At 42.6% G+C, this 23,418-nt stretch overlaps 4 protein-coding genes and 1 non-coding gene across 9 annotated transcripts; all 5 read right to left on the reverse strand.

The window, feature by feature from the left end:
* Positions 1–1,414: 1,414 nt before the first annotated feature.
* Positions 1,415–4,126, reverse strand: LOC146513056 (transmembrane protein 238-like). Its single transcript, XM_085171263.1, has one exon. It carries the CDS (start codon positions 3,906–3,908, stop codon positions 3,414–3,416), a length of 495 nt encoding a protein of 164 aa, XP_085027389.1. The 5' UTR covers positions 3,909–4,126; the 3' UTR covers positions 1,415–3,413.
* A 51-nt stretch (positions 4,127–4,177) lies between these two features.
* On the reverse strand, positions 4,178–6,615 carry LOC146513057 (phosphoinositide-interacting protein-like). Its single transcript, XM_085171266.1, has one exon. The coding sequence runs from the start codon at positions 4,481–4,483 to the stop codon at positions 4,178–4,180; it is 306 nt and encodes a 101-aa protein (XP_085027392.1). The 5' UTR covers positions 4,484–6,615.
* A 376-nt stretch (positions 6,616–6,991) lies between these two features.
* Positions 6,992–12,347, reverse strand: rsl1d1 (ribosomal L1 domain containing 1). Of its 4 annotated transcripts, none has more exons than XM_085171258.1 (9): positions 12,235–12,347; positions 11,860–11,999; positions 11,590–11,728; positions 11,198–11,346; positions 9,841–9,942; positions 9,237–9,330; positions 7,523–7,648; positions 7,247–7,423; positions 6,992–7,141 (listed from the first exon to the last, which is right to left on the reverse strand). In XM_085171258.1, exons 1-9 carry the CDS (start codon positions 12,265–12,267, stop codon positions 7,013–7,015), a joined length of 1,089 nt encoding a protein of 362 aa, XP_085027384.1. In that variant the 5' UTR covers positions 12,268–12,347; the 3' UTR covers positions 6,992–7,012. The 4 variants fall into 4 exon arrangements, with proteins under 4 accessions (XP_085027384.1, XP_085027385.1, XP_085027386.1 ...); XM_085171259.1 differs by having other exon boundaries at positions 6,992–7,144; positions 7,247–7,405; positions 12,235–12,342; XM_085171260.1 differs by having other exon boundaries at positions 6,992–7,144; positions 7,247–7,402; positions 12,235–12,340.
* On the reverse strand, positions 9,450–9,577 carry LOC146513059 (small nucleolar RNA SNORA55). Its single transcript, XR_014875895.1, has one exon. It is a non-coding gene; the product is annotated as a small nucleolar RNA SNORA55 (small nucleolar RNA).
* A 1,251-nt stretch (positions 12,348–13,598) lies between the features above and the next one.
* gspt1 (G1 to S phase transition 1) lies at positions 13,599–23,360 on the reverse strand. Of its 2 annotated transcripts, XM_085171255.1 has the most exons (14): positions 22,952–23,360; positions 22,647–22,691; positions 21,062–21,334; positions 20,948–20,981; positions 20,664–20,741; positions 20,388–20,568; positions 20,115–20,269; positions 19,754–19,894; positions 17,611–17,704; positions 16,100–16,180; positions 15,781–15,954; positions 14,705–14,794; positions 14,441–14,609; positions 13,599–14,347 (listed from the first exon to the last, which is right to left on the reverse strand). In XM_085171255.1, the coding sequence occupies exons 1-14, from the start codon at positions 23,145–23,147 to the stop codon at positions 14,295–14,297; spliced, it is 1,764 nt and encodes a 587-aa protein (XP_085027381.1). In that variant the 5' UTR covers positions 23,148–23,360; the 3' UTR covers positions 13,599–14,294. The 2 variants fall into 2 exon arrangements, with proteins under 2 accessions (XP_085027381.1, XP_085027382.1); XM_085171256.1 differs by lacking the exon at positions 22,647–22,691.
* Between the last annotated feature and the right edge of the window lie 58 nt (positions 23,361–23,418).

Consider the following 23,418-nt stretch of genomic DNA (forward strand, 5'->3'; position numbering starts at 1 on the left):
AAATGCATGAAACAGGCCTGGACAAAAATGATGGTACCCCTAGAAAAGAATGAAAATAATGTGACCAAAGGGACGTGTTAATCCAAGGTGTGTCCAGTAATCAGCATCACAGGTGTCTACAATCTTGTAATCAGTCAGTGGGCCTATATATATATATATATATAGGACTCCAGATAATCACTGTGTTGGTTGGTGACATGGTGTGTACCACACTCAACATGGACCAGAGGAAGCGAAGGAAAGAGTTGTCTCAGGTGATTAGAAAGAAAATCATAGACAAGCATGTTAAAGGTAAAGGCTATAAGGCTATCTCCAAGCAGCTAGATGTTCCTGTGGCTACAGTTGCACATGTCATTCAGAAATTTAAGATCCGCAGGAGGAAAATTGATGACAGATCAAAGAGACGGATAATCCGAATGGTAACAAAAGAGCCCAGAAAGACTTCTAAAGAGATCAAAGCTGAACTTCATGCTCAAGGAACATCAGTGTTAGTTCGCACCATCTGTTGTTGTTTGAGCCAAAGTAGGCTACATGGGAGACGACCGAGGAGGACATCATTGTTGAAAACAAATCATAAAAAAGCCAGACTGGAATATGCCAAACTACAGTTGACAAGCCACAGAGCTTCTGGGAGAATGTCCTGTGGATAGATGAGACAAGAATTGAACTTTTTGCCAAGGCACATCAGCGCTATGTTCACTGACAGAAAAATGAAACATATCAAGAAAAGAACACTGTCCCAACTGTGAAACATGGGGGAGGCTCGGTTATGTTCTGGGGCTGCTTTGCAGCATCTGGCACAGGGTGTCTTGAATCTGTGCGGGGTACAATCAAATCTCAAGATTATCAAGGGATTCTAGAGAGAAATTTGCTGGCCAGTGTCAGAAAGCTTGGTCTCAGTCGCAGGTCATGGGTCTTACAATAGGACAATGATCCAAAACATGCAGCTAAAAACACCCAAGAATGGCTAAGAGGAAAACATTGGACTATTTTAAAGTGGCCTTCTATGATCCCTGACCTCAATCCTATTGAGCGTCTTTGGAAGGAGCTGAAACATGCAGTCTGGAAAAGGTGCCTCATGAGCAGTTTGCTCATGAGGAGTGGGCCAAAATACTTGCTGAGGTGCAGAAGTCTCACTGACAATTACAGGATTCGTTTGGTTGCAGTGATTGCCTCAAAAGGTTGTTCAACAAAATACATAAAAGTTGTGTGTAACATCATTTTTGTCCAGGCCTGTTTCATGCATTAATTTTTTTTTTAAATAATTCAGTTGAAGCATGGTTTAAAAGCAATGTCTGACTTTCATTGGTTAAGATTTATAGAATTTTTATTTATTATTACCTTTGTCAGATTAAAGTTGTTTCTGTGACCATTGTGAGTTTCTTTCATTGACCGAAGGGTACCACGTCTGTACTACTGTACCTGTAACATACGACAAAAAATGTGGAAAGTCATAATAAGTCATAACAACACCTTCTTTGACAGAAGGTCAGACCTGCACAATGTTAAAGAATTTGTGTACCTTCATAACTGCAAGGCTTCAGTTGAACCACACTCTGGGCTGAATCGCTTTCTTGGGGTCATCCCACCACATGGTTTATTGATTTATTGTCTGTGCCTCTATAAAAGGTCTAAGTTCTTAGTTTGAAGCCAAACTGTGATAGATTTTCTTTACCATGTAGGGCCATTGATTGTTGCAACACATATGAGCACACAGGGGGACCTGAAACCAGACGGCTGGTAGCAAATAGCTGAATGATCTAAACCAGGGGTCAGCAACCTTTAAAACCCAAAGAGCCATTTGGATGCGATTTCCACGCAAAAGAAAACACTGGGAGCCGCAAATACGTTTTGACATCTAAAATGAAGATAACACTGTATATATTGTTTTTTACCTTTATGCTTTGTGTGAACAACTAAGGTCTATTGCTTGTGAAATCCATGAAGTGCTACAGAGAAAATTACATTTTATTTATGTAATTAACATATTTTGAACTCTTAAAGAAATATAACAAAAGGAAAGACACCCAGCTGAACTAAAATGATCCATGTAGCAAACAAAAACTGCTGTGAGCCGCCAACCTTTGGGCTTTTGGAACCTTGACTTTTAACAAAATAATTGGGGGAAAAAAGCACTATGCTGCTAAAAAAATTTATTTGCAAACTTCTGCCTAAATATGTATTTTACCTGGTTAATGTGTGTGAGCGGCACCTGCAATCACGCCTCGCCGCCTTAACATCTGTGCTATCTATGCTGTTGTGTTGGTGTGTGTCGGGCTGTGAGCTGAAAAGCTGCAGCCGGCTGTATGCGTACAGCAACCGTGTGTGAAAAGTGGTAGATGCTGAAAAGGATGTTCATGGAAACATCGTTGGGTCTGCCGTGACATGTTTACAATGGAACTTCTGTTCCTGAACCTCTGCGCACAGCGTCTGCATGAAGTCACTTCATCTTTACAAAACTGTAAGCTGTCATCTGTGAGGCGTGAGCGGGGTTTGTTTTTAACATAGTTCACGGTGGAGCTGCTGACATAATGTGGATCCGAAGATCCATAATTGGCCTACCTGGGGTTGAAAGTCTTGATAAACGCACAACGTTTCGGCTGCTTCTGCGAGTGTGACGCTTATTTTGAGCGATCAAAAAATAATAGAATATAATTTTATATTTCAATATCACAATACTCTTCCAATTTAGAACTACAAGTTAAAAAGAACATAAATAAACATAAATAAAATACACTTCAGCTAAATACTTAAAAAAACAAATTTATTTTCCCAAACCACGCGGAGCCGCACTATAAGGACTAAAGAGCCGCATGCGGCTCCGGAGCCGCAGGTTGCCGACCCCTGATCTAAACTTAGCTTGACTTATCACTTTCATGACGCATAAACAAGCATGGAACTTTCCTGTCTTATCAAAACTACAATGTGTTTAATTTGCGTGACCATATTGAAGCTTTTTTAAAGTAAATATTAAAAGTAAAATATTAATTTGAGTAAATGTTATAAATCTAACTTGTTACAAAAACCATAAAAACCATACATCATTCCTCTGATCATGTTTAGCACACTTCTACTGACGTTCTTTTACAATAAAAGGCTGTCCGTAACACATTTATCAACATACCTTTTCATTTTCTATTTACAGTCAAAATCTGTGACGCGAATAATATCAGAAATAGTGATAAGTGAGGAGGCTGTTGTCTCTTAATCTGTGTCATGTAAAAACACTGTTATAGTGTGCAAAGTTTGCATCTTATCAGCAAGGTACAATCATGTGGCTCTTGTCAGGGCAGCACTTCATTGTTACCTAATCATTAGTTGTGCATGTTGGTAGAACAAACACAAAATCCCTTTCAACAAAAGGCAAATATGATGATCGCAGTCCAGTGTCTCTGTGTCTGCCGTGGAGCAGCTCACACTGACAGTGTCTCTCTTACAAATTCGTTTGAAGTAGAAGCCAGGGTGCCGTCATAGATTGTAGAGAGCGACACATCTGCACCGGCGTTTACAACTCCGTTGTCGCCCGGGGGGCCCTGTCTAACCAGCCTGCCGCTCTTTCTGAAGGAGTTCCTGATCCCGCTGGCGAGGCGATCAGACAAGCGCCTCACCGCCCGGCTCAGTCCACGGTTCTTCTGCTTCGTCATGCCCACGTCGTCCTCCAGCTCCTCTGGCGGCACGTCGATGTTCCCCGTGTACCAGAACACCCACCAGATCAGGCTGAGGAAGAGGATAATGGCCCCGCCGTAGACACACAGATCGTGGATAACCAGTCCTCCAAACACCCCAATCATTATAATCAAGACACCGAGTATGTCGTGGGCCACAGCGAACCAGAATGAGCACTTGCAGCGGCCAACTCCTCCGTACCTCTTCTCCATGATGGGCTCCACCTGTACAGGTGTTGACATGATGACTTATCCAAAGAGTTTATCCAGACGTGGAAGAAAATCCAAAGCAACAAACTTTAGCAGCCGGTGTAAAAGCAAAGACAATCAAGTCAGATCCTCGCCGAGAGAAACATAAAACAACCTGCTGTGACACGGTCAAAGTACAGTGTACTCAGGCCATTATCAGCAAGAGCCACACCAGCTTGACTGTACTGGATGTGTCAGAGCACTATATAGAGCATTTAATAGCGTTTTATCTTTGACATCATCAAGTCTTTTCCATCTTCTGCTCAAGCCCCCTGGCTGATCCGTTTCCGCCTTTCCTTCTCTTTCAGAATGGGGACCCACACCAGCCCCATCGCCACAAACATCAGCCCTAAAGACAGGCAGGCCGAGGCTACAGAGCGGGACGCTTCAGTCACCCCTGAGTACTGGAGCAGTAAAAGTACTGCGCCTGCTACAGACATCAGAGATCCCATCACAATCACAATGATAGGTTTGTGGAGGTAAGCACGGCCCGGGCCTTCGGCAGCTGCTGGCTGTGTGTCTGGGTACAACCGCTGGCTCCCAAAGTCACCCGAAAAAGAAGTTTCCATAGTTGAAACAAAGCCTTGTACCTTTGATGTACAGAGAAGGGAGATGATAGCAAGTGGACCTCAACAGGACACCAATTGTCTTCTTTAAATCAGTCCCGAGCCGTTCTGTTCATTCTCCCAGTCCATGCAGACATCTGTCAAGAATGCAGCACGAAGGAGTTGTATCATCTGCACGATGACCAAGTGTGTGACTGCCTGATGCGTCTCTTAATCTGCTGCTCAGTAACCCGTGAACACGCTGTAATTCCAGATGGGCCACCATACCCACACAGCTGAGTGAGGACAGACAGTTGCAGCCCACCTGATGACAACAATGTCATCACCTCTCATTAGCTTGCTGTCAGGACGATCTTGTTACAGTACACTTCCAAAACAAAGGCTGTCTATTGGAAAGCAGGGAAAAAACAACCCGAAACTGCTTATTGTCACAAGAATCAGATGGTGTGTAGAATGTTATGCATGCTTGCAGTTTCTGACATTATTATGTTGCAAAGAAATGCAGAGTTTCATATATTGGATATACTCCACCCTCTCTCTCACACACACACAACGCACTATTACTTGCTGACAGCAGCTGCACAGGCTGGGTATTAGAGGTATTATTCCCATTAACAATGGGGATGTCATCTGATACAGCTGGATGGCTTTCCAAGCACAGAGCCATATCCAGCAAAAGCAAACAAGGCTAATACATGTTAGAGCAAACAACTGTTCATATAGATAGATAGATAGATGGATACAGGTAGATAGATAAAAACTGAAATCATGAGCTGATGCTGATAAGAGCCACATGATTATACCTTGCTGATGTACGAGCTAATCCTCCTTGATGTAAGGTGGATGGTGTTCCGGTCTCCTCTGAGACCTGAGTGAGCTCCTTGGACAGTCTGTGTAATTTGTGGCATAGATGCACTGATAAATCATGTCCCAGAGGTTCCCAAACAGAGTGCAGTTTAGCAGTGTAGTTGCCCATTCACAATTATATTGCTGCCATTTGACCAACAAGTGCAGCTGTAAATAACAGGAGTAGCTGAAAATACTCATCTTTCCAGGCCTAAAAAACAGTATCTCGTTATTTTCTCTAAAATGTTCACAGGATTACACATCAGGCTTCATACACTGCTCGAATACTTTATGCATCTTTGCAAGTTTCCAAATATTAGAGAAATTGGAAAAAAAAAATCCACCTTTCAGAACTAATGAATGTCATATTAAAGAACCGTGATTCATTTACAATAAGCAAGGCTGTGCCTGCACACGATAGCAAAAACATTCTGAATATGAGGTTGGCAAACAGTTAAATTCAAGTGTTTTATTCACATTACCTTATTATTATAGCTTTTAAATGGAGACTCGGGTTTGATAGGTTGAGCAACAATATTGTTTTCATAGTGGAGGAATTAAATCCATTTTTGAGTGCACACTCCTCTACTTTTGGGAAGTCATTGTACTTGGGCAAATTAGCATCACCGTACATAAAATCTTCATTTTTAGCTTGTCATGAATCCTTTGAGAGCATTGACTGCCTGAGGTATTGAATCTGCTGACATCACAGAGCAGCGGGGTTTCTCGTTTGTGATGTTACTGCCGTTAGCGTCACGTTCAACAAGTAAAATGCACCAATAGATGATTGACTCACCTGCTGCACAATATTCCCCCCACAATTTTCAAAAACTCACCGAGTGCCTTTTTTCAGCACATTTTGGATCGTTGTCAAAATTATACTCATCAACATTTCCCACCAGCCTAACTGACAAACTACTCAAACACTGTTACTAGTGAAGTGTCTGTAACTGAACTCTTGAATCTTAGTAGAAAATGGATGTAAATCTTTAACAAAAGTTTTAACATCTCCAATTAAAGCTGAATTTTATAATCCCATATTAATCATGTAAATATAATTTGAATGCATTTCCATTTGTCAGTGGCAACAAGTAATCATATTAACCCAACTACAACCCATAACCCTGTAATACCATGTGTATTGTATTTGATACATGAGTTTGTGTAATTTTTTCACCCACAAAACCTAAAATAATTGCACATTTTTTTTGCAATAAATTGCATAAAAACCATGAGGTGTATTGACAATGGTACACATGAAAACTAATGCACCACACTTTAGCCCTGCATCAGGCAGGTGACTGGTCCAGGATGTACCCCGCCTCCACCCTATTGTAGCTGGGATAGGCTCCAGCCTCCACTACAACTCCTCCAGTTTCAAACACATTTAATGACAAAATATTTCAGCGTTCAGGCTTTATTACAACAGCACATAACCCCAACACTGTATATGAAAACTGGAAATTGTGTGAGAATCTTCCAAAGGTTGGCTGCTTGATTAGGTCGAGTCCAAGGCACTGACACTGTATAATGACTCACCACAAGATGGGCTTGATTCAAACACATTATGAGTAGTTTTGTCTCTACTGTCATCAAACAGTAACATTACATTCACAGAATACAACATAACTAGAGGGAAAAAGAAGAACAGAGAAAAAAATAATAATTCAATGTCCACGTTAACGATCATTTCACTTTAGGTACTTTTCTTTTTACTTTGGAGTCGGTCTTCTTGATCAGTTTGCTCTGAGCTTTTGTTCCTTTCTTCAGCGCTGCGGGTTTGGGGGCTTTCTCCAGCTTCTTCTTTTTGGACGGCTTCTACAAAAAACAGAGGAAACGTTAACGATGCCAAAGAAAAACAAAACCTGAAATCATCAGTTGAGGTTCCCTTCAACTCAAACAGCTGTGAAAAGTACTGACCTCCAGTTTAGGTTTTTTCACAGGGGTTTCTATGGGAACCAGTTGTGGGATTTCTTCCTCCTCCTCTTCAGCTGCTGCTTTATTTTTCTTCACCTTCCTCTTGCCCTCTGCAGTAGCATCTGCTTGCTCTTTGTCCTCCGTCTTATTTTTCTTCATCTGCTTTGTGGATGCAGATTCCTGAAATGCACACAAACTTGTTACTTTTCCGAATGTTTCAACAAATGCAGCTTATACAAAAAACATAATAATACATTTTGAGTGCTAACTTGTACTCACCTTGCCTTTAGGCGTCTGAGCTTGTTTGGACTCCAGGACAGAGAGATGGCCCAAGTCTGAGGTGTAGACAGGCAGAGCCACCGACGTTTGACTCTTAATGTGGATGAGTTTAATCACAGGTCCTTTCTGTAAAACAGCGATCAAATCAGACACGGCAAGAAAAACTTGCATTAATACATAAAAGAACGCTGTGCAAGTTTTTGAATTCCAAACTGAAATTACAAACTCTAAATAGTGTTGGACGATATATCGAATATACTCAATGTATCCTAAGTTTGTCCACGTACGATGGTTAAAATAGCTTTATCGTAACCATCGAGTATAGGTTGCCATGTAAATATTAAGCTGTCTGCACATAATTCACTGAGTTTTTTTTCTCCCACAAGCTGCGAATGCATCATTAATCCCCCCTCCCAACCAGAAAGTTCTCTACCCAGCACACTGCACTGAGCATGCGCGTTTATACACCATCAGATAGGAGAAATATGGCGACGGCAGGCGATTCAGACTTGGATTTCACGAGGAGGATGTTGAACAAAATGCGGTAATTTGCAAATCATGCCGTTAAACTATTGCCGGAAAAGGTAGAAGAACCACAAAGTTATTCCACCAGCTGAAAAGTGATCCAGTGCAGAATGAAAAAATGTTTTAAACTCCGCGTGTGAACGTCTCCCGACACACCAAAGAAAACTTTAAATAAACCAGCTGTGACGTGACCTACAACTGCGATCGGCGAGAGAAAAACAGCACGGTAAGTCTAATTCCATGTTATTTTTTATCAAACAAAGTTATTTTGGTCTGAATCTGTGAGATCTCTACACGTGCCGTTTGCTTGGTTACGTAAAGTCAAGCGAGTTTGTAGCTTCCTTGTTTGTGTTTAGGCACATTTCACGAAATTGCGTAACTGCGTTTTTAACAGTTTGCCGTTTTCGCTGTTCGATGGTTGTTGAAATGGTTTATGTGAGCTTTTAGCTAAGATTCGGATGTTTCTGTGGATCCACACACGCTGACTTCACTTAGGCTTAAACTGCAGCTCACCCCCTTTGTCCCCGGTGCTGGGGACACTGAGGCTCAGGACATATTGTGATATTTTATCGCGTATTGCAATATAGCCACAAAATAATCGCAATATTAGATTTTCCTCACATTGCCCAACCCTAACATTGATCAGTGCCCATTTTACTGCACAGAAACTGTGCCGTTTGATACCGAGAGGTGCGTTTTCTTCCATACACGAAACAATCAATTAACCACTGACTGCACGAAAGGCCCGATCCCACTGAACGCATCATCCATCACGTTTAATCACAGGCAAAATAAAAACTGCTGAAGCCAATGAAACAAATCAGCCGTTACCTACATGCTAGTATGACACGTACGACTCAAACTTCTTCATTTCTGCACCGAGACGCTGGATTTTTGTTTTTGTCACCAGTAGACTGGTGCTGGAACCAGTTGTGGGGACTTCCCTCCCACGCTAAAGAGGCAGAGCCTTACTGGGGATTTATGTTGCCATCACTATGATGCAACTGCAAAGCCTTCTAAAACTACTGCGGCTTCGAACTACTGTGATTTGCACATTTCTACACAGCTACTTTTCCTATCAGTGAGAGAATAACAATTACCATCTCAATATAAGGAATATTACTGAGAGCTGGCATAGATCAGCTCAGTCTAAAATCTAACAACCAAATGTAAAACAAAAAATTCTCACCATGCGCAGTTTGGTCACCACTGTTTGCACGGCAGCTTCGATGTTTTCCGTCACCTCGTCTGCAGTCATGCCCGAGTGGGCAACACGTGCCATACTGCAACACAGGCAGAGTGCACGAAAACACAGTGTTACCAAACACAAAGATCACAGCAGCAGTATATGAAGCATCAATGTGACTGTTTCTTATTTTTTAACCGAGTAAGATGCTAAACACTGTGTATCAAAGTTGTAGAGACAGGCTCCACAGAAAGAGGAGGTCCATCTGGATTTACTTTGAGTTTCTATAGCACCAGTCTGACCCGTATCGATTACAGAGAATCGACAGGGTTGTACTGAGGTGCAGTTAAGATCATCTGCTACTGAAGAGCTTTTTAAAAAAATGGTAAATGGCCTGCATTTGTATAGCGCTTTACTTAGTCCCTAAGGACCCCAAAGTGCTTTACACTACATTCAGTCATTCACACACACATTCACACACTGGTGATGGCAAGCTACATTGTAGCCACAGCTGCCCTGGGGCGCACTGACAGAGGCGAGGCTGCCACCCCAAAATGGGAATTTCTGCACAAAAAGCTGAAACCAGGGACACGTGAATAAATCTCACCAGCAGCAGCCCTTGTTGGTAACCTTCAGGCTGGTCCCCTGGATGACTCTCTCGATGTCTCTGGCCAGATGCTTGCTCTGCAGGTTCACGCACAGCGGCTCTCTGGAAAAGAAAGCAAAAGGGTAAGAATATAACCGTCGCAGCTACACGACACCTTAAAACCATTTGCAGCAAAGTATCCAAAACGGAGAAACGTTCAGAGAACACAAGTGGGGGGCTTTAAGGGGCTTTGCTTTCAATAATGTTTCAAATGACATTAAGCTCTTATCTTCTTTGGATAACCGGATTTGCTCTTTTCTCCTTTGCTGCTGAATTTTTTTTAATGTGATAGTTTGTATTGCTTTGGCATGTTCTCCCTCTGCTCTTCTTAGTGGCTTCTGTGGCTCAATGCCATATTTTCAAATCCAATTTCTTGCATTCATCCTCATACAGAAGCACGAGCAGCTGCATTGCCAAGGGCTCCGAGAATCACCTGCAGTGACTTTCTGAGGAAGCCGACGCGAAAAGAGAGGCAAGTAACATGATTGGTCAATCTGTTTGTATTGGGGCACTTTTACACCGGTCTATCATCTCGAAATGAGAAAAGACATATGGAGAGTGTTTGTGTCTGTTGGCTGATTTGGAATTAGAGTTTAATGTTACAGTGTTCGCACAGACGCAAGTTTATCTCCCACCTTCCACTGTTTTTTTCCTCCCCAATAGGTGTTTGTTGCTCCAAGACTCGACTGTATGCCAGGATGGCACAGCAAAGAGTGGAGGTGAGCCCACAACTTGCCACGGCCAGCTGTGGCGTTTGGGTACGATGCCACGACTGGCCACAGTCTGCCAGAATGTTTGGGTGCGATGCTGTGACTTGCTACGACCTGTCGCAGCGTTTGGGAGTGATGCTGCAGCTTACCACGACTTGCTGCTGTGTTTGGGTGCAATGGTGTGACTGGCTACGACCTGCCGAGGCATTTGGGAGTGATGTCGCGATCAGGGGTGAGACTAGGACTCGCCACTGCATTTGAGAGGGATGGTGCAATCTGCCGTGGCGTTTGGGAGCGATGCCGCGACTTGCCAAGGTCTGCTGTGGCGTTTGGGAGTGATGCCACAAATTGCCAACGTCTGCCGTGGCGTTTGGGGGTTATACTGCAATCTGCCACAGTGTTTGGGGGTGAGGCCGCGGCTTGCCAGTCTGCTGCTGTGTTTGGGGGTGATGTCATGACCTGGCATAAACCCACGAGGCAAAAAAACGTGTATATATATATATATATATATATATATATATATATATATAGTATAGTTTACAGTCAAACCATAGTTCTTATTTTTCTAACACACACACTAAACAGGACAAACTGAAAAGCGCTCTCACTTTTTACTTTTGTAGAAATGTTTCCCGAGGTGCGATGGCAGCAGTCGGCGGATGCGGTCATCAGAAATGAACAGGTCAAAGTTTCCCAGCAGGCGGCGCTTGGCTTCGTATGGTTTGTACTCCGTCTTCAGGACCTTATACGGTATGATCTGCCACAGACAAACACATCCCTGAATGTTTCTTACCACTGACAAGACGGTTTAAAGCAGAAAATGTACACTCAGGATAGCAGCGTGATCATGGTTAGGATTAGGGTTGCGGGACTATAGTTATGGTTATTGGGTTAGGTGAGTGGTGTGATGGCTTTTCCATATGCTACTATGACCTCACACCAATATGATTGGTTGCTTGCAATGTTGAACCTGGACCAACATCAGTTTAAAACAGTGTACCTCTGATATGCTTTTGACACCTCTCTCCTGCAGAAGCTTCTTATAAAACCTCTGGGACTGCTCTGAGGTCATGTTGGGCTCATCTCTGGTGAAGAGGCAAATCTCTTCTGTGTCTGACCGCTGGCCATGGGGCAAGGGACTGTGGATAACAAAAAGAAAACAAAAGAAACACAATGACTCTGGGGGAATGCCATTATCAACGAATTATTTTAAATTTGGAAAAATTTGCTGCGACGGAGGAACTAAAATTCAGTCGACTGTGCGGCTCACATGCGTATGGTCTGCGCTTCTTTGGGTATCTTCCACAAGGTGAAGAGCAGGCTGATATGCTGAGTCTCATCCAGAAACAGGGCTTCACCACTAGCTTTGTTTTTTAGGAAGGCCTGCAGGGCTTGGACGGCCTTCTTTACCTGTCAGACACATTAATTTAAGACACCACAATACAAATGAGGCAGCTTAATACCTGAGCTATAAATTAGCATTTGCTAACGCCAAATGTGTTAGCATGTTGAAGAAGCTAGCTGGAACCAGCTGGCTCGTTAGAGATACGTGGTAACAAACTTGATTAACAAGCAGCGTAACCCAAACATTCTAAAAACGACTAATTCAAACAAATGTGAAATCACAAATCAATCAAACTTTTACCTGCGGTCGGTCCAGTAAAGCTTTCTCTGCCATTCTTCACACGTGGACCCCCCAAAAAACACCAGGGCGCATGCGTTGAGCGTCATGCTATGACGTAAAGTATATGTGGAAATGTACATAAAATCAATATCAGATTCCACCAACAAAAAGGCTCTCAAAACAATACATATATGTGAATTTTTGGGTGTATTTATATAATAATTATTATTTTTACCCCTGGTTATTTGTATTCATGTTCTATTCTTTTGTATATTTCATCAGTTTATATGTTTTATACTCATTCTTTGTTCAATAAAGTTCCTGTAAAAAACAAAACAAAAAACAAACATCTCACCTATGGAGACAGCTCAGGATGGATAATCCTGTCTATCCTAATGAAAATCCTAGTCTGTGAAACGCTTCTAAAATATCTGCTGCCCTATTGGCCTTATCTATCTTGAAAAATAAAGTTTTAATGTCAGTGTGAATTTTACATCCAAAAATAAAGGATATATAAAAGTAGCTTTGCCAAAAAAAAATTAAAAAAACATTTCAGAAATTTTCTCTCTGGCTTAAAATGGAACTGATATCATTCACGGGAAATACGTTCAACAAATATTTCACAGCTCAGGCCAGCAAATACCGGAAATCCCTTTTTTGCACATCGGTCTTTCTACTTCCGGTCTGTGACTCGTCACATGACTCTTCTTCCGGCTGAAACGAAGTGCCACCCACTCCAATCAGAGACATAACAGATGATGACGCTAACGATAAAATGGTGATTCAAAAACTGTACGGAAAATTATAATATAAATAAAAGAATAAAATAAAACAGTAAAATGCAGCACTGTGGCAAATAAGAGATTAGTGCAGAGCAAATCGTTAATCAGGTGATTTAGCCAGTTTTTTTTTTAAAGTCACTTTCCTCACTTGCAAATCTCTGACGTTAAGCTCAACATAGCTCGTTAAGACATTAATCTGGCTTCGTAATATTCCTCAGATCTCACTACCACCTGATAAACCTTCCCTTTCTGTTGCTGCTACCATTACGTCAGTCTTCTCCAGCCTGATATAATCTTTTTCTCACCTTGATCCCGTCCACCTCCCTGCCCTCACACCTGTCCTGCATCTCTGCCACTTCAGGCTTCCTTAATTTACCCTCAAACACTCTGCATAGAACATTTACATATTAAAAACCTAAATTAAAAGTGCATCAAACAGATTTGTAAGGTCATGGGTCTTTTACTGTTAGACATTTGTTATTTGATTAAATAAGGAACATATCTAAAAGAAATGTGGCGTGCAAGTGCAGTCGTTTAACCTGACATCTATATGCACAATACATCCCTGCTGTAAACCTGTGGTACAAATCAGACAAATACACCTTTCAGTTACAGCTTGATCTTTTATTTTCCATTTCGATTATGTAACAGCTGTGTGGGTCTGTCCGTGTGAGTGTGTTTACCCTTGGTTCATCAGAGTAGTATGTGAGCTCAGTCCAATTAAACCATCTCATGTGGAGAGAGACCAAACTAAAGACTCTGGCACAGCAATCCTTAAAATCAAATAAAATTGTCCTCTCTGGACTCTAAATCCTGCTCTTGAGATGGGAGAAGCACTTAGCAAATGATAATTATAGACTAACTCTGCTCTTTTTGCAGGATATGAAATCATTCTGGACTTTATTTGTTTTTGTTGTTTTTTTCCCTTCCCCAAACTCAACAACACTGCATCCATCTCCATTCAAAAAACAAATGGCGCGGCCAGCAGACCGTACGGTCAGGCCTGGGAGTACAGAAAGGGGCGGGGCATGTAGCTACATTAGTGGCATAGCTGAGCTCTCAATATGAGAAAGCTGACACACTGGACTTGGTCTCTCATTTCATATGGTTCATCATAAAAACTGATTCAGTCATGTTTTCTTCATTTGACATGATTTTATTCTTCCCTCCTTTTTTGTCGTTGTTCGTCTCTTCAGCATAGTTGTGTGTAAAGAGAGAGTAGCTGTTTGGGTCGGCTCTAGCAGCATTTCTCCTCTGGGAACGAGTGGAAGAACTCCATGCATGCTGCCATTGTTGCATTTAGTCCTTTTCTGGCACCAGCTTCAGCACTTTGCCAATGGCGATTGTTTTGCCTAATGGTATCAAGAGAATTGAGGGACAAAAGGGCGATTCAAAGATGCCTGAAAACAAATCCAGCTAACTACAAGCCTGCATGGTGTCCTTACCTTCGTCTCTCAGTGTGAATCGCCCCATCTGAGGGAAGTCTTTGAAGGTCTCTAAGCAGATGACTCCTGCTGCCCGGAGCCTGGCGATACAAACCTGGTCCTGCTTCACAAAGCGTGGTCGCGTTTTGCTTTTGTCTCCCGTCTTCTTGTCCACCAGACAGATTAAGGCCTGTGGTGAGAATTGCACAAGTTTAGCACGAGTAATCAAATAATTAAAGAATGAAATAACCAAATAACTAATATGTAAGCCCAACAGTAACTTACTGTAATTTGCACTTCTTCGATGCAGGTGTGGATGTGAAGGACTGCATTGTAACCAGGACAAATGATGGATTTGTGCTCGATGATGACGATCTGGAAAAAAAAAAAAAGAACATTTCAGAGGACTTGAAAACCAGATTGTGTCTTTAGACTTTAGTCTTTATTAGTAGCCTGTTACAAAAGCACATCATTTGTTTTAATTTCTTGAATATAAGAAAAATAAAGAGTATGTACATAGTAGAAAAAACTGAAAAAAAGGCAGCCAACATCCAAAGCCCGGATAAAATGCATCTTTGATCTTTTCCAGATCAAAAATGCAGATAATCAACAACTAAAAGTGAGTCACTAGAGACTACTAAATGGGTAAATCATTTTTTGCATGTTAAGAATCTCTTGAAGCTTTGAAATTTTAGGAAACATTTGGTAAAAAAAATGAACGTTTTGGACTACAGGTGGGTTTTTGCATGCTGCGTCACATATTCTCTTGTAATACCAGAAAAGATCCTCTGAACCTTGTGACCCCTTAATACAAAGCGGTGTGTATACTACGATGTTTAAATGGATGTCTTGCCTAAGCTTATTTTCAGACCTGAAGGTAAGCATTTCACAAAGAAAAGTACAGATTATCAACACATACGTAACTATTTGTCTGGCAAAAGTCTTACTTTATAAGCCTGTGTCTGCTCCATCAGACAACTCTGCAATTAACACGGGCTTGAAAAATGTGTCTCCAAGGGTCTTATGGAGAAATGCCTCATCTCTGATAATTACTTCTGCTGGTCTGTGTAGACCTGCTGTGAACACATGATCATCAACCAGAGTGGCGACTGCTTTCTAACATAGCCAACCTGCAAAAGGATGCATTTAGTTTTGTTTTTAATATGAGACACAGCAGAGACACGGGAGCGGATTCATTACAGGAGCCTGTGGTGAGGAATCTATTTGCTGGCATTAAATTAAATAAATGGCATCACCTGTGGTTACCTCACCCCCCTTCATCCCCCCAACTTCTCCCCACAGTTAACGACTGTCAAAGTCAGGAGTTAGAAGCCAGCATGCAGTAATTATCCAGTCTTTACCTGCGCATCAAAGGTGCGCCCAGAGTGGCAGAGGTTGTCGGGGCTGCAGAGGATAAAACCAGGAAGGATCTCTTCCTCCTCTATGCCCTTCAGCCGCAACTTCAGGTTCTCCCCAGGACTTGCGTCGTCCGTCTCCACATCGTCACTCAGCAGGCTCAAAACCTCCACCGTGTGCTGCAACACACACATGCATACAGCTGCACGTGAAGTGAGGAAAGACTATTTCTGCATTGATGCAGAAGTATATATGACTGGCAATGAAAATGAAACTGAGTATTTGTGGTTACAGGATCCTCTTTCAATCAAGAAGAGCACTCACCCTGTTTGGCATCATGACCAGCTGCTGGGCTTTACTAATGGATCCAGATTCCAGCTTTCCAAGGATAACAGTACCCATATCCTACAAACAAGGAAACCCACAGTTAGAGGCAATATTCAAGTAAATGCACTATACTTTGCTAACCGCTAATACACCCATGTGTCCAAATAACATCTGCCGTATAGATACTTTTACACTGCTGGAATGTCATATCAAATATGGTCAAAGTTTCTCTGCTGTTCGCAAATAATCCCTGTGAGCACAGGAGCTCCGCCCCCTTCTGTCCAAATCTCCTGTTTACGAGGAGCAGCCAATCACAGGAAAGTTGGCTTAAAGGGAAGGTGGGTGAACTGAAGGAATGCACCATAGCTCAGAACAAGATTATAATAAGGATTATCTTGAACTTTGAATCATGCAAAGCTACTCTAGTAGAGTCCAAAAATAAAAATATACAGTTCAAATATATAAGTTCACTTTAAACAGTCAGTAAATCCATTCTGACTGTGGTGGGTGTGGCTCAGGAGGTAGAGTGGAAGGTCAGAGGACTGTTTCTCCAGCGACTCAAGTCTGCATGTCAGACTATGGTTGGGGAAAGATACTGGGCCTCCAGTTACCCCCGACACATGTGTGAGTGTGCAGGAATGTTAAACAAACCCTTAGGTACAGACAAAAGTGCTATATAAATGTGTAAGTGCCAGTCCATATCCCATTTACTTTAGCCTCAAATACTGCATTTCCTCATACTTTCAATAAGCACATAGTTCTAATGCAAGCCTTAGAAAAACGTGGACTCTTGGAAGAAGCAGCTTGCTGTATAAGATATGATACTTTTCTTTTGGCAGTAAAAAAATGAAATAATGATCATGACTGTGAGCTTTCAGACACCACCAAAATAATGCACAGTGTTTTCTCCACAGCTGAAAGGTTGCTGTATCAAAGTCCTGGCAGTCTCGGTGACCATTAGTATGCAGCATCCAGTTGACTGAACCATAATCCCATTACATCAGGACACCAATTGAGGCTACTTAGTCATATAACTGCCACATAAGGCTCTTATGCAATCGCTGGGAGAGAAAGACAACAGGATAAAGACAGATGATGACATATGAAGAAAGGAGGAAGAGCCGATGGTCAATTTTTGTTTCAAAATAATTCAATTCCAACAACGCTTACAGTGTGTGATGAACTGCTTCCAACATCTAAACCAAGCCGAGCGCCAAGGAGCTCAATTATCTTAAAGAGGAATGGCTGTGCGGAGGCCACAGTGTGTGTGTGTGTGTGTGTGTGTCTCATTGTGTGACTGTCTGTGTGTTCTGGGAAAAAAACTCAAGAGGAAGCAAAATGACAAACTGACAAGAGAGCGAAAAAGGATTTTGGCAAAGTGAGCACGAACCAAAAGAAATTTTACACCCACTCATCCTCTGAGAGCGGAGCTGTGCAGAACACAAGCTGCCAATGGTTTTGGTTTTCTTCTTACAGGAAATGAGGACCAAAAGCTTCCAGTTGCTCACCTTGTATTTGTCTACGATAGGTAGTCTGACAGGCCCGTCGCTTGATCTGGTGAAGTTTGGCAAACTGTCCAGGTGGGCAATAAATGGCAAACCCCTGTTAGAAAAAGAAATAAGCAAAACAAAAGTAAAGTAAAGGTTTTTATTGTAGTCAGCATTTGGTCGAAAGATTGCTTCACACAAATCAATGCACCAAAAAAACAAACAACACTACAGAAAACAGAACAAATCTGTGCAGTCTTATTTCTCTGTGACTTATGAGTTATGTAAAGCAAAAAGACAAAGAAACACCGCACACGCCGGCTTCCTTCATTATAAATACTGGAAATATTTAAATCAGCATGTGTAAACAAGCCTTACCTCCATCTTTTTAAAGGGGACCCGTTGTATTTTTCATTATTACCCACCATTTATGCAAACTGTTACAGTTACAGATGCTCATATTAAACACAGCCAAAGCTAGCATATAAATGTGACTCTAATGCTCCGGCTTCAGACCTTTTTTTCTACTTTTTTCCAATTTGCATATTATGAAGTGTGCATGTAGAAAGCAACACATTTGAAATGTTCCCCAATTCATCGCAGTTAACTGCCACGTTATCAAAAACACATTGCATCCAACTGCCAACTTGACCGCCCATTCAACGGCAAACTGATAGCAGACGTTTTATCGCCGTCTTGAAGCGCCAGTCTCTTTAAAGATGGCAGCTGAACACAAGTGGTTGCAAACCTGGTCCCTGTCTTTGAAGCAACCATTTCAAAGGCAACAACATCCAGGATTCACTGCACACTTTTGTAATAATGTTGTTTACGCTGCAGTGCCCAACCTCTGTAGAGGGCCAAATGGAGAAAACATTTAAATGGAGAGGGAATGAAGCGCTAAGCTTCAAAGAGTTCATTAACTAAGTGGCTGCCTCAAGGCCTACGGTAAAATACATAAGTCTGATTTTAAACTACTTTAAAATCTCTGATTACAACAGAGAAATGTGGAGTTTGAACTCAGCATAATAGATCACCTTCTTTAATTCAAACAAATTGTCTCTTTGGCCTCAGAATGTTGATCCTCTGATTCTCCCAAAGTCACACCAGAGGGTGAAGGAGTGTGAGCTGAACACTACATATTGATTCTTTCTTCACACATAATTAGCAACTTATGCAGCAAAGCAACTATCCTATCACCCCAGCTAAGCTTTAACATGGCCATTACGATCACTGTGTACTTCAGAATCACTGTTATTATTGTTATTTATAGATTATTATACTGTAAGAGATGATTAAGGCAGTGACCAGTTGGATGACGGGGACTAATTAGTATATTTATGTGCTTAAAGTCAGTAAGGTCGACACAGTGTTGTGGTTTTTTTGGTACTGACCCTTCTCTCTGGTGAGGTCTCACTTTATCTTATAAAGGTTCAAGCCTGGTAATGCCGTTCAGAGCACAATGACCTAACTGTGTTCTGTTTGTCTTGTGTTCTCGCGCTGTGAAGGCTTTCAAGGACAGCCTGTCTGCTTGTTGACAGTGCAGGATGTCACCATGTGCCTTTACGAATAATGAAAGGGGTATAATGAAAACTCTCTACTCTACACAGTAATATAATAATATAACCTGAAGTATTGGCAGAACACCTAGTGCCCCTCTAATCATTCATATGGTCAGCACCCATTTTCGGCAATCATAATTACAAAGAATCAAAGAATCCTCCTCACTCGACAGCTCATTTATTCATTTTTTTTAATTCACTCACATATTTAAATTAGTACCTTTAACTTTATTTTTTCTTAAAAAGCCACGTGTTTAAATATTCATTCTTTCTTTCTTCCCCTTTTATCACTCCAAACATAACATTTATTCACAGGCTTTGTGTCAGCTACTAATCTGCATATCTGTGTAATCTATCCCTTTGTTGTCTTTCTCTTTGATTTGTCTTCCTGCGAAGCACTTAGCGTGCATTTTAAATAAACTCTCGCACGCGAATAATAGGCCGAGCCGGGCGCTCATCATTTTGTACTCGTCATAGAGCAGGAAATACAGACTGCAAGAACTGTATCTGAATTCGCGGAAATATAAATAAGCGTGACATACTCAGAAAGAGCTCACGCGTTCAACGCCTGATGACTTCAGGGGCCGTTCAGACAGCTGACTTACGTGTACCAGGGGCATTCGGTTACAGGGTCCTTGAGGTTGGCACCTGTGAGTCCAGAGCAAGGCATAAAGTGGATGTCCTTCTTAGGGTTGAAGCCCACCTTCTTTAGAAATGGCACCAGCTTCTCCTTACACTCCTCATACCTGCGAGAAGAAAACAAAAAAATTATTAAAACATTTGTTTGACATAAATATCACACTGGAATCATTAATGAACAAATTAAATCAGTCATTTAACCACAACTGGTGATGCTTTAAAGCCCAAAATCACTACTAACACCTTCCTGGAGATACTGCATGTTTTTCTTTTTTAAATAAAGTCCGACATAAACATTAAAATCCCCAAATTATCCATGTAAATCACCTTTCTAGGCTCCAGTTGACAGTGGGGTCATCCATCTTGTTGATGAGGACAATGAGATGTTTAACTCCTGCCGTTTTAGCCAGCATGGCATGCTCCCGCGTCTGCCCACCCTTTTCGAATCCCGTCTCAAACTCGCCCTTTCTTGCCGAAATCACCTGGCAAAACCCAATAAGGCAAGAGAGAAATATTTAGAGAGCGCCTTTTATATTTAATCAACCCGTGAAAGAGCCGGGTGATATGTTTCTGAGGTTCAGGGATACAGATCTGTCTCACCAGGACTGCCAGGTCAGCTTGTGACGCCCCACCGATCATGTTGGGGACAAAGCTCTTGTGTCCGGGGGCATCGAGGATGGTGAAGTGTTTTTTCTCCGTCTCGAAGTAAGCTCTTCCAACCTCGACTGTCTTCCCTTTGTCTCTCTCCTCCTGATTTGTGTCCAGAGCCCACGACAGGTACCTGCAACAACCGCGCTCGTGCATTCATTTATGTTTTACAAAAAGGTGCGTACGGCACAAAGGAGGTAAATGCCGTCAAAACACGACGCCCCTCACCATGTCTCCCTGTTTTTTTCTTTCGCTTCTCTTTCATATTTCTCCAGGGTTCGTTTGTCCACCATTCCAGTTAAGTACCTTTCAATGAGGGCACAAAGGGAGGAAACGTTAACGAAACGTGCAGCCCAGTGCACGTCCGAGACAGCCAGAGGCTTCGGCTGCTGTAACAGATGATTCAACTCTGTGTTTTTATTCTCCTGTATCGCTAATTGAGCTAAAAACAACTCCATAAAGAAACGAATCAAAAACAACACAAAACATTTAAAAATAAACGGATCACTCACATGATCTGTCCTCCGATCGTCGATTTCCCGGCATCTGGCAAGTACAAACACGTTTTTAGTGAACGTAACTTTGCATAAACAGCCTTTGATGAAACACGACCGAATACAACGCACCAACATGACCAATGAAGACCACGTTAACATGTTCTTTCTTAGGAGCGTCTGGTGGCGCCGGAGCCACTTTGGGCATGGGCATCTCCTCCTCTTCCTCCTCCATCATCTCCTCGTCCTCTTTCCCTGCTGCGCCTCCCTCCTCCGCGCAGGTCCCCCCAGACCCCAGATCCTCCTGTCCGCCACCTCCTTCGTCTCCCCCGGGCTCCTCCTTCTGCTCCCACGTCTCTTCCTCTGTGGGCATGTCTGCCTCTGTGCTTCCATTCTCCACTGGAGCTGGAAGCACACATTTTGTACATTTCTAGTTATCTAACTCCGCTGTAATAACCGGCATCGCACCGACAACTTGGGGGCTGCTTTTCATTTGCTGGGAGGAACTTTAAAGACGCTGTATGATAGGAATAAAATCAAAAGTGACAACTGACTTATTGCAGATCCTGGACTTCAGTCAAGCTGATGTAAATCTTGCCAGATCTTTTAGCAAACTTAAATCTTTTCAAGCACATTTGCACAAAGATTTCAATCAAACAACGTCAAAGACAGGCCTCACCTCCGTTTATCTACATCTCCTGCATAGTCTATTGCTTTAATCCAGCATGCTGTGTAATATGTGCTGCAAGACTTTGTAAATGACCTAAAAAGCACCCTATTGCTACATATCCGTGGTCTGCCCACTTTATAAAGACAAAATCAATGCGATGTTCTGCAACGCAAGCGCGTCAAAAATAAATAAATCAGGAGCAAGAGGACGCTGAAAATGTGCTGTGCCTTGCAGAAGAAGAAGCATCTTCCCTTGGCAACACACAAATAAGCCTCCAATTTCCGTCACTATGAAATTATGCGGCCCAGCAGTTGAGTATAATGTCTATTTTCTTCTCCACGCCCTTCATTTATAATCAGCTGACTTTGTAGGCTGTCTCGTCAAGCTGTACTTATATTTTGAGACATGTTTGGGGACATCCGAAGGGACGAATGTTGCAGCAACCATCTCCATGAATGTGTCTGCAGGCAATGGGACTAAGGACTGCAGAGCTCGCTCACTTATCTGTCCTTATGTACACTACACAGTCATCTGGTTTTGTGTCCCTGCCTCAGCCACTCTTTGAAAAGCAAAAATGAGTTCCCCATAACTCAAGCAGGTGTATGACATCCGGGCAAAAGGCCAAATATGAGGGAAATGAAGCCTCGCCAGAACAAAGTTAATATGTTCCTGGTGTAACCAAACACAGTGCACTGACACAGAGCAGGCCGAGGCCTTGGACAGGCAGCTCTTGACACATACGAATCATGGCATGTGCCAGTAGGAGATCTATTTTGGGCAAGAGCGAGTGAGGTTGCATCACATTCTACCTAGGCCCATGCACGTGGGTTTCTACCATTGACAGAAAACCAAATATGGCTCAGTAACTGTGATTACAAGTAGTGAGCATCCAAGCTTTAAAAACTGCATGAGGTCTGGTGTGACACTTATAACATGGATGTTAAATCTTGCACACCTGAGCCTGTATCTACCCCCTGAAGCCTGAGCTAGAGCTGTAACTTAGCCAAGTGAACATGCAGTGCACTGGAGTACACTGTGGATGCGTACCGACTGTTTCTGACACCTCCATACTGGCAGCTGGATCAGGGGTACCTTAAAGATAAGAAAACAAAAAATACTTTCGTAACTACTCATTAGAAAAGATTGCCCGCGGCTCACATATTTGTTACTACTACGTCATGAATCAGCTATTGCACCACAGCCGCACTTGTGCCGACTTGTTGATGAGTTAAGAGGCTATGCTGTGCTGTTCAGCACAGCGAGTTACACACAGGAAGGCTAACTTAGCTGAACTAGCAAGCAAGCTAGCAAGTTAAGCTAACTTCCAGCCAGCTGTCTGGAATTTAACCTACCATCTGAAGCCGGCATTTCCACAGCGCTGGCTTGAAGGAAGCTTGGTACAAACACCGGGGCGTTAACGTTGGGGACAAACGGCTTGGCGTTGACGTTAAGGGCGGCGAAGGCGGTTGGGAGTCCCGCCGCGGCAGCAGGGGCCTCGGCATCCTCTTCCAGCTCCCACGAATCCGGGGCTGTGTCTCTCGTGTCCATCGCTGCTTTTTCCAGAGTTGACAGGCTTCCCACCACCGGGCAAGGCGAATGATTTTTGTGGTTCCGTTTATACGGGTTTAGTTGCTGGTTTGTTTTAGACTCTTAGCAGCACGCTCGGTGAAGTTCCCATTGCTTTGTTAAGCCTTGCCTTGACAAGCATATGGATCCCGTAGCTGACGAGAAGTGGTGCACAGCAGCTGCACGTCCCTCGCACACCGCCAGAGGGCAGCGCCGGACACCTGCAAACCCGCTAAGTATACAGTCAGGGTAC

Source organism: Neolamprologus multifasciatus, chromosome 8 (genome assembly GCF_963576455.1).
Source record: "Neolamprologus multifasciatus chromosome 8, fNeoMul1.2, whole genome shotgun sequence".
Lineage (NCBI taxonomy): Eukaryota > Metazoa > Chordata > Actinopteri > Cichliformes > Cichlidae > Neolamprologus > Neolamprologus multifasciatus.

Excerpts from the sequence above, each read along its gene's own strand:
- LOC146513056 (XM_085171263.1), bottom strand. The coding sequence starts at position 3,908 with ATGTCAACACCTGTACAGGTGGAGCCCATCATGGAGAAGAGGTACGGA.
- rsl1d1 (XM_085171257.1), bottom strand. The coding sequence starts at position 12,267 with ATGGCAGAGAAAGCTTTACTGGACCGACCGCAG. Across the intron at positions 7,424-7,522 it reads CTCAGACGCCTAAAGGCAAG|GAATCTGCATCCACAAAGCA; the intron begins GTGAGTACAAGT and ends TGTGCATTTCAG. Across the intron at positions 7,145-7,246 it reads TGAAAAAACCTAAACTGGAG|AAGCCGTCCAAAAAGAAGAA; the intron begins GTCAGTACTTTT and ends TGTTTTTTGTAG.
- LOC146513057 (XM_085171266.1), bottom strand. The coding sequence starts at position 4,483 with ATGGAAACTTCTTTTTCGGGTGACTTTGGGAGCCAGCGGTTGTACCCA.
- gspt1 (XM_085171255.1), bottom strand. The coding sequence starts at position 23,147 with ATGGACACGAGAGACACAGCCCCGGATTCGTGGGAGCTGGAAGAGGAT. Across the intron at positions 21,335-22,646 it reads GGAGGTGTCAGAAACAGTCG|CTCCAGTGGAGAATGGAAGC; the intron begins GTACGCATCCAC and ends GTGTGCTTCCAG. Across the intron at positions 14,795-15,780 it reads GGCGCACCTTTGATGCGCAG|ATCGTCATCATCGAGCACAA; the intron begins GTAAAGACTGGA and ends TTTTTTTTCCAG.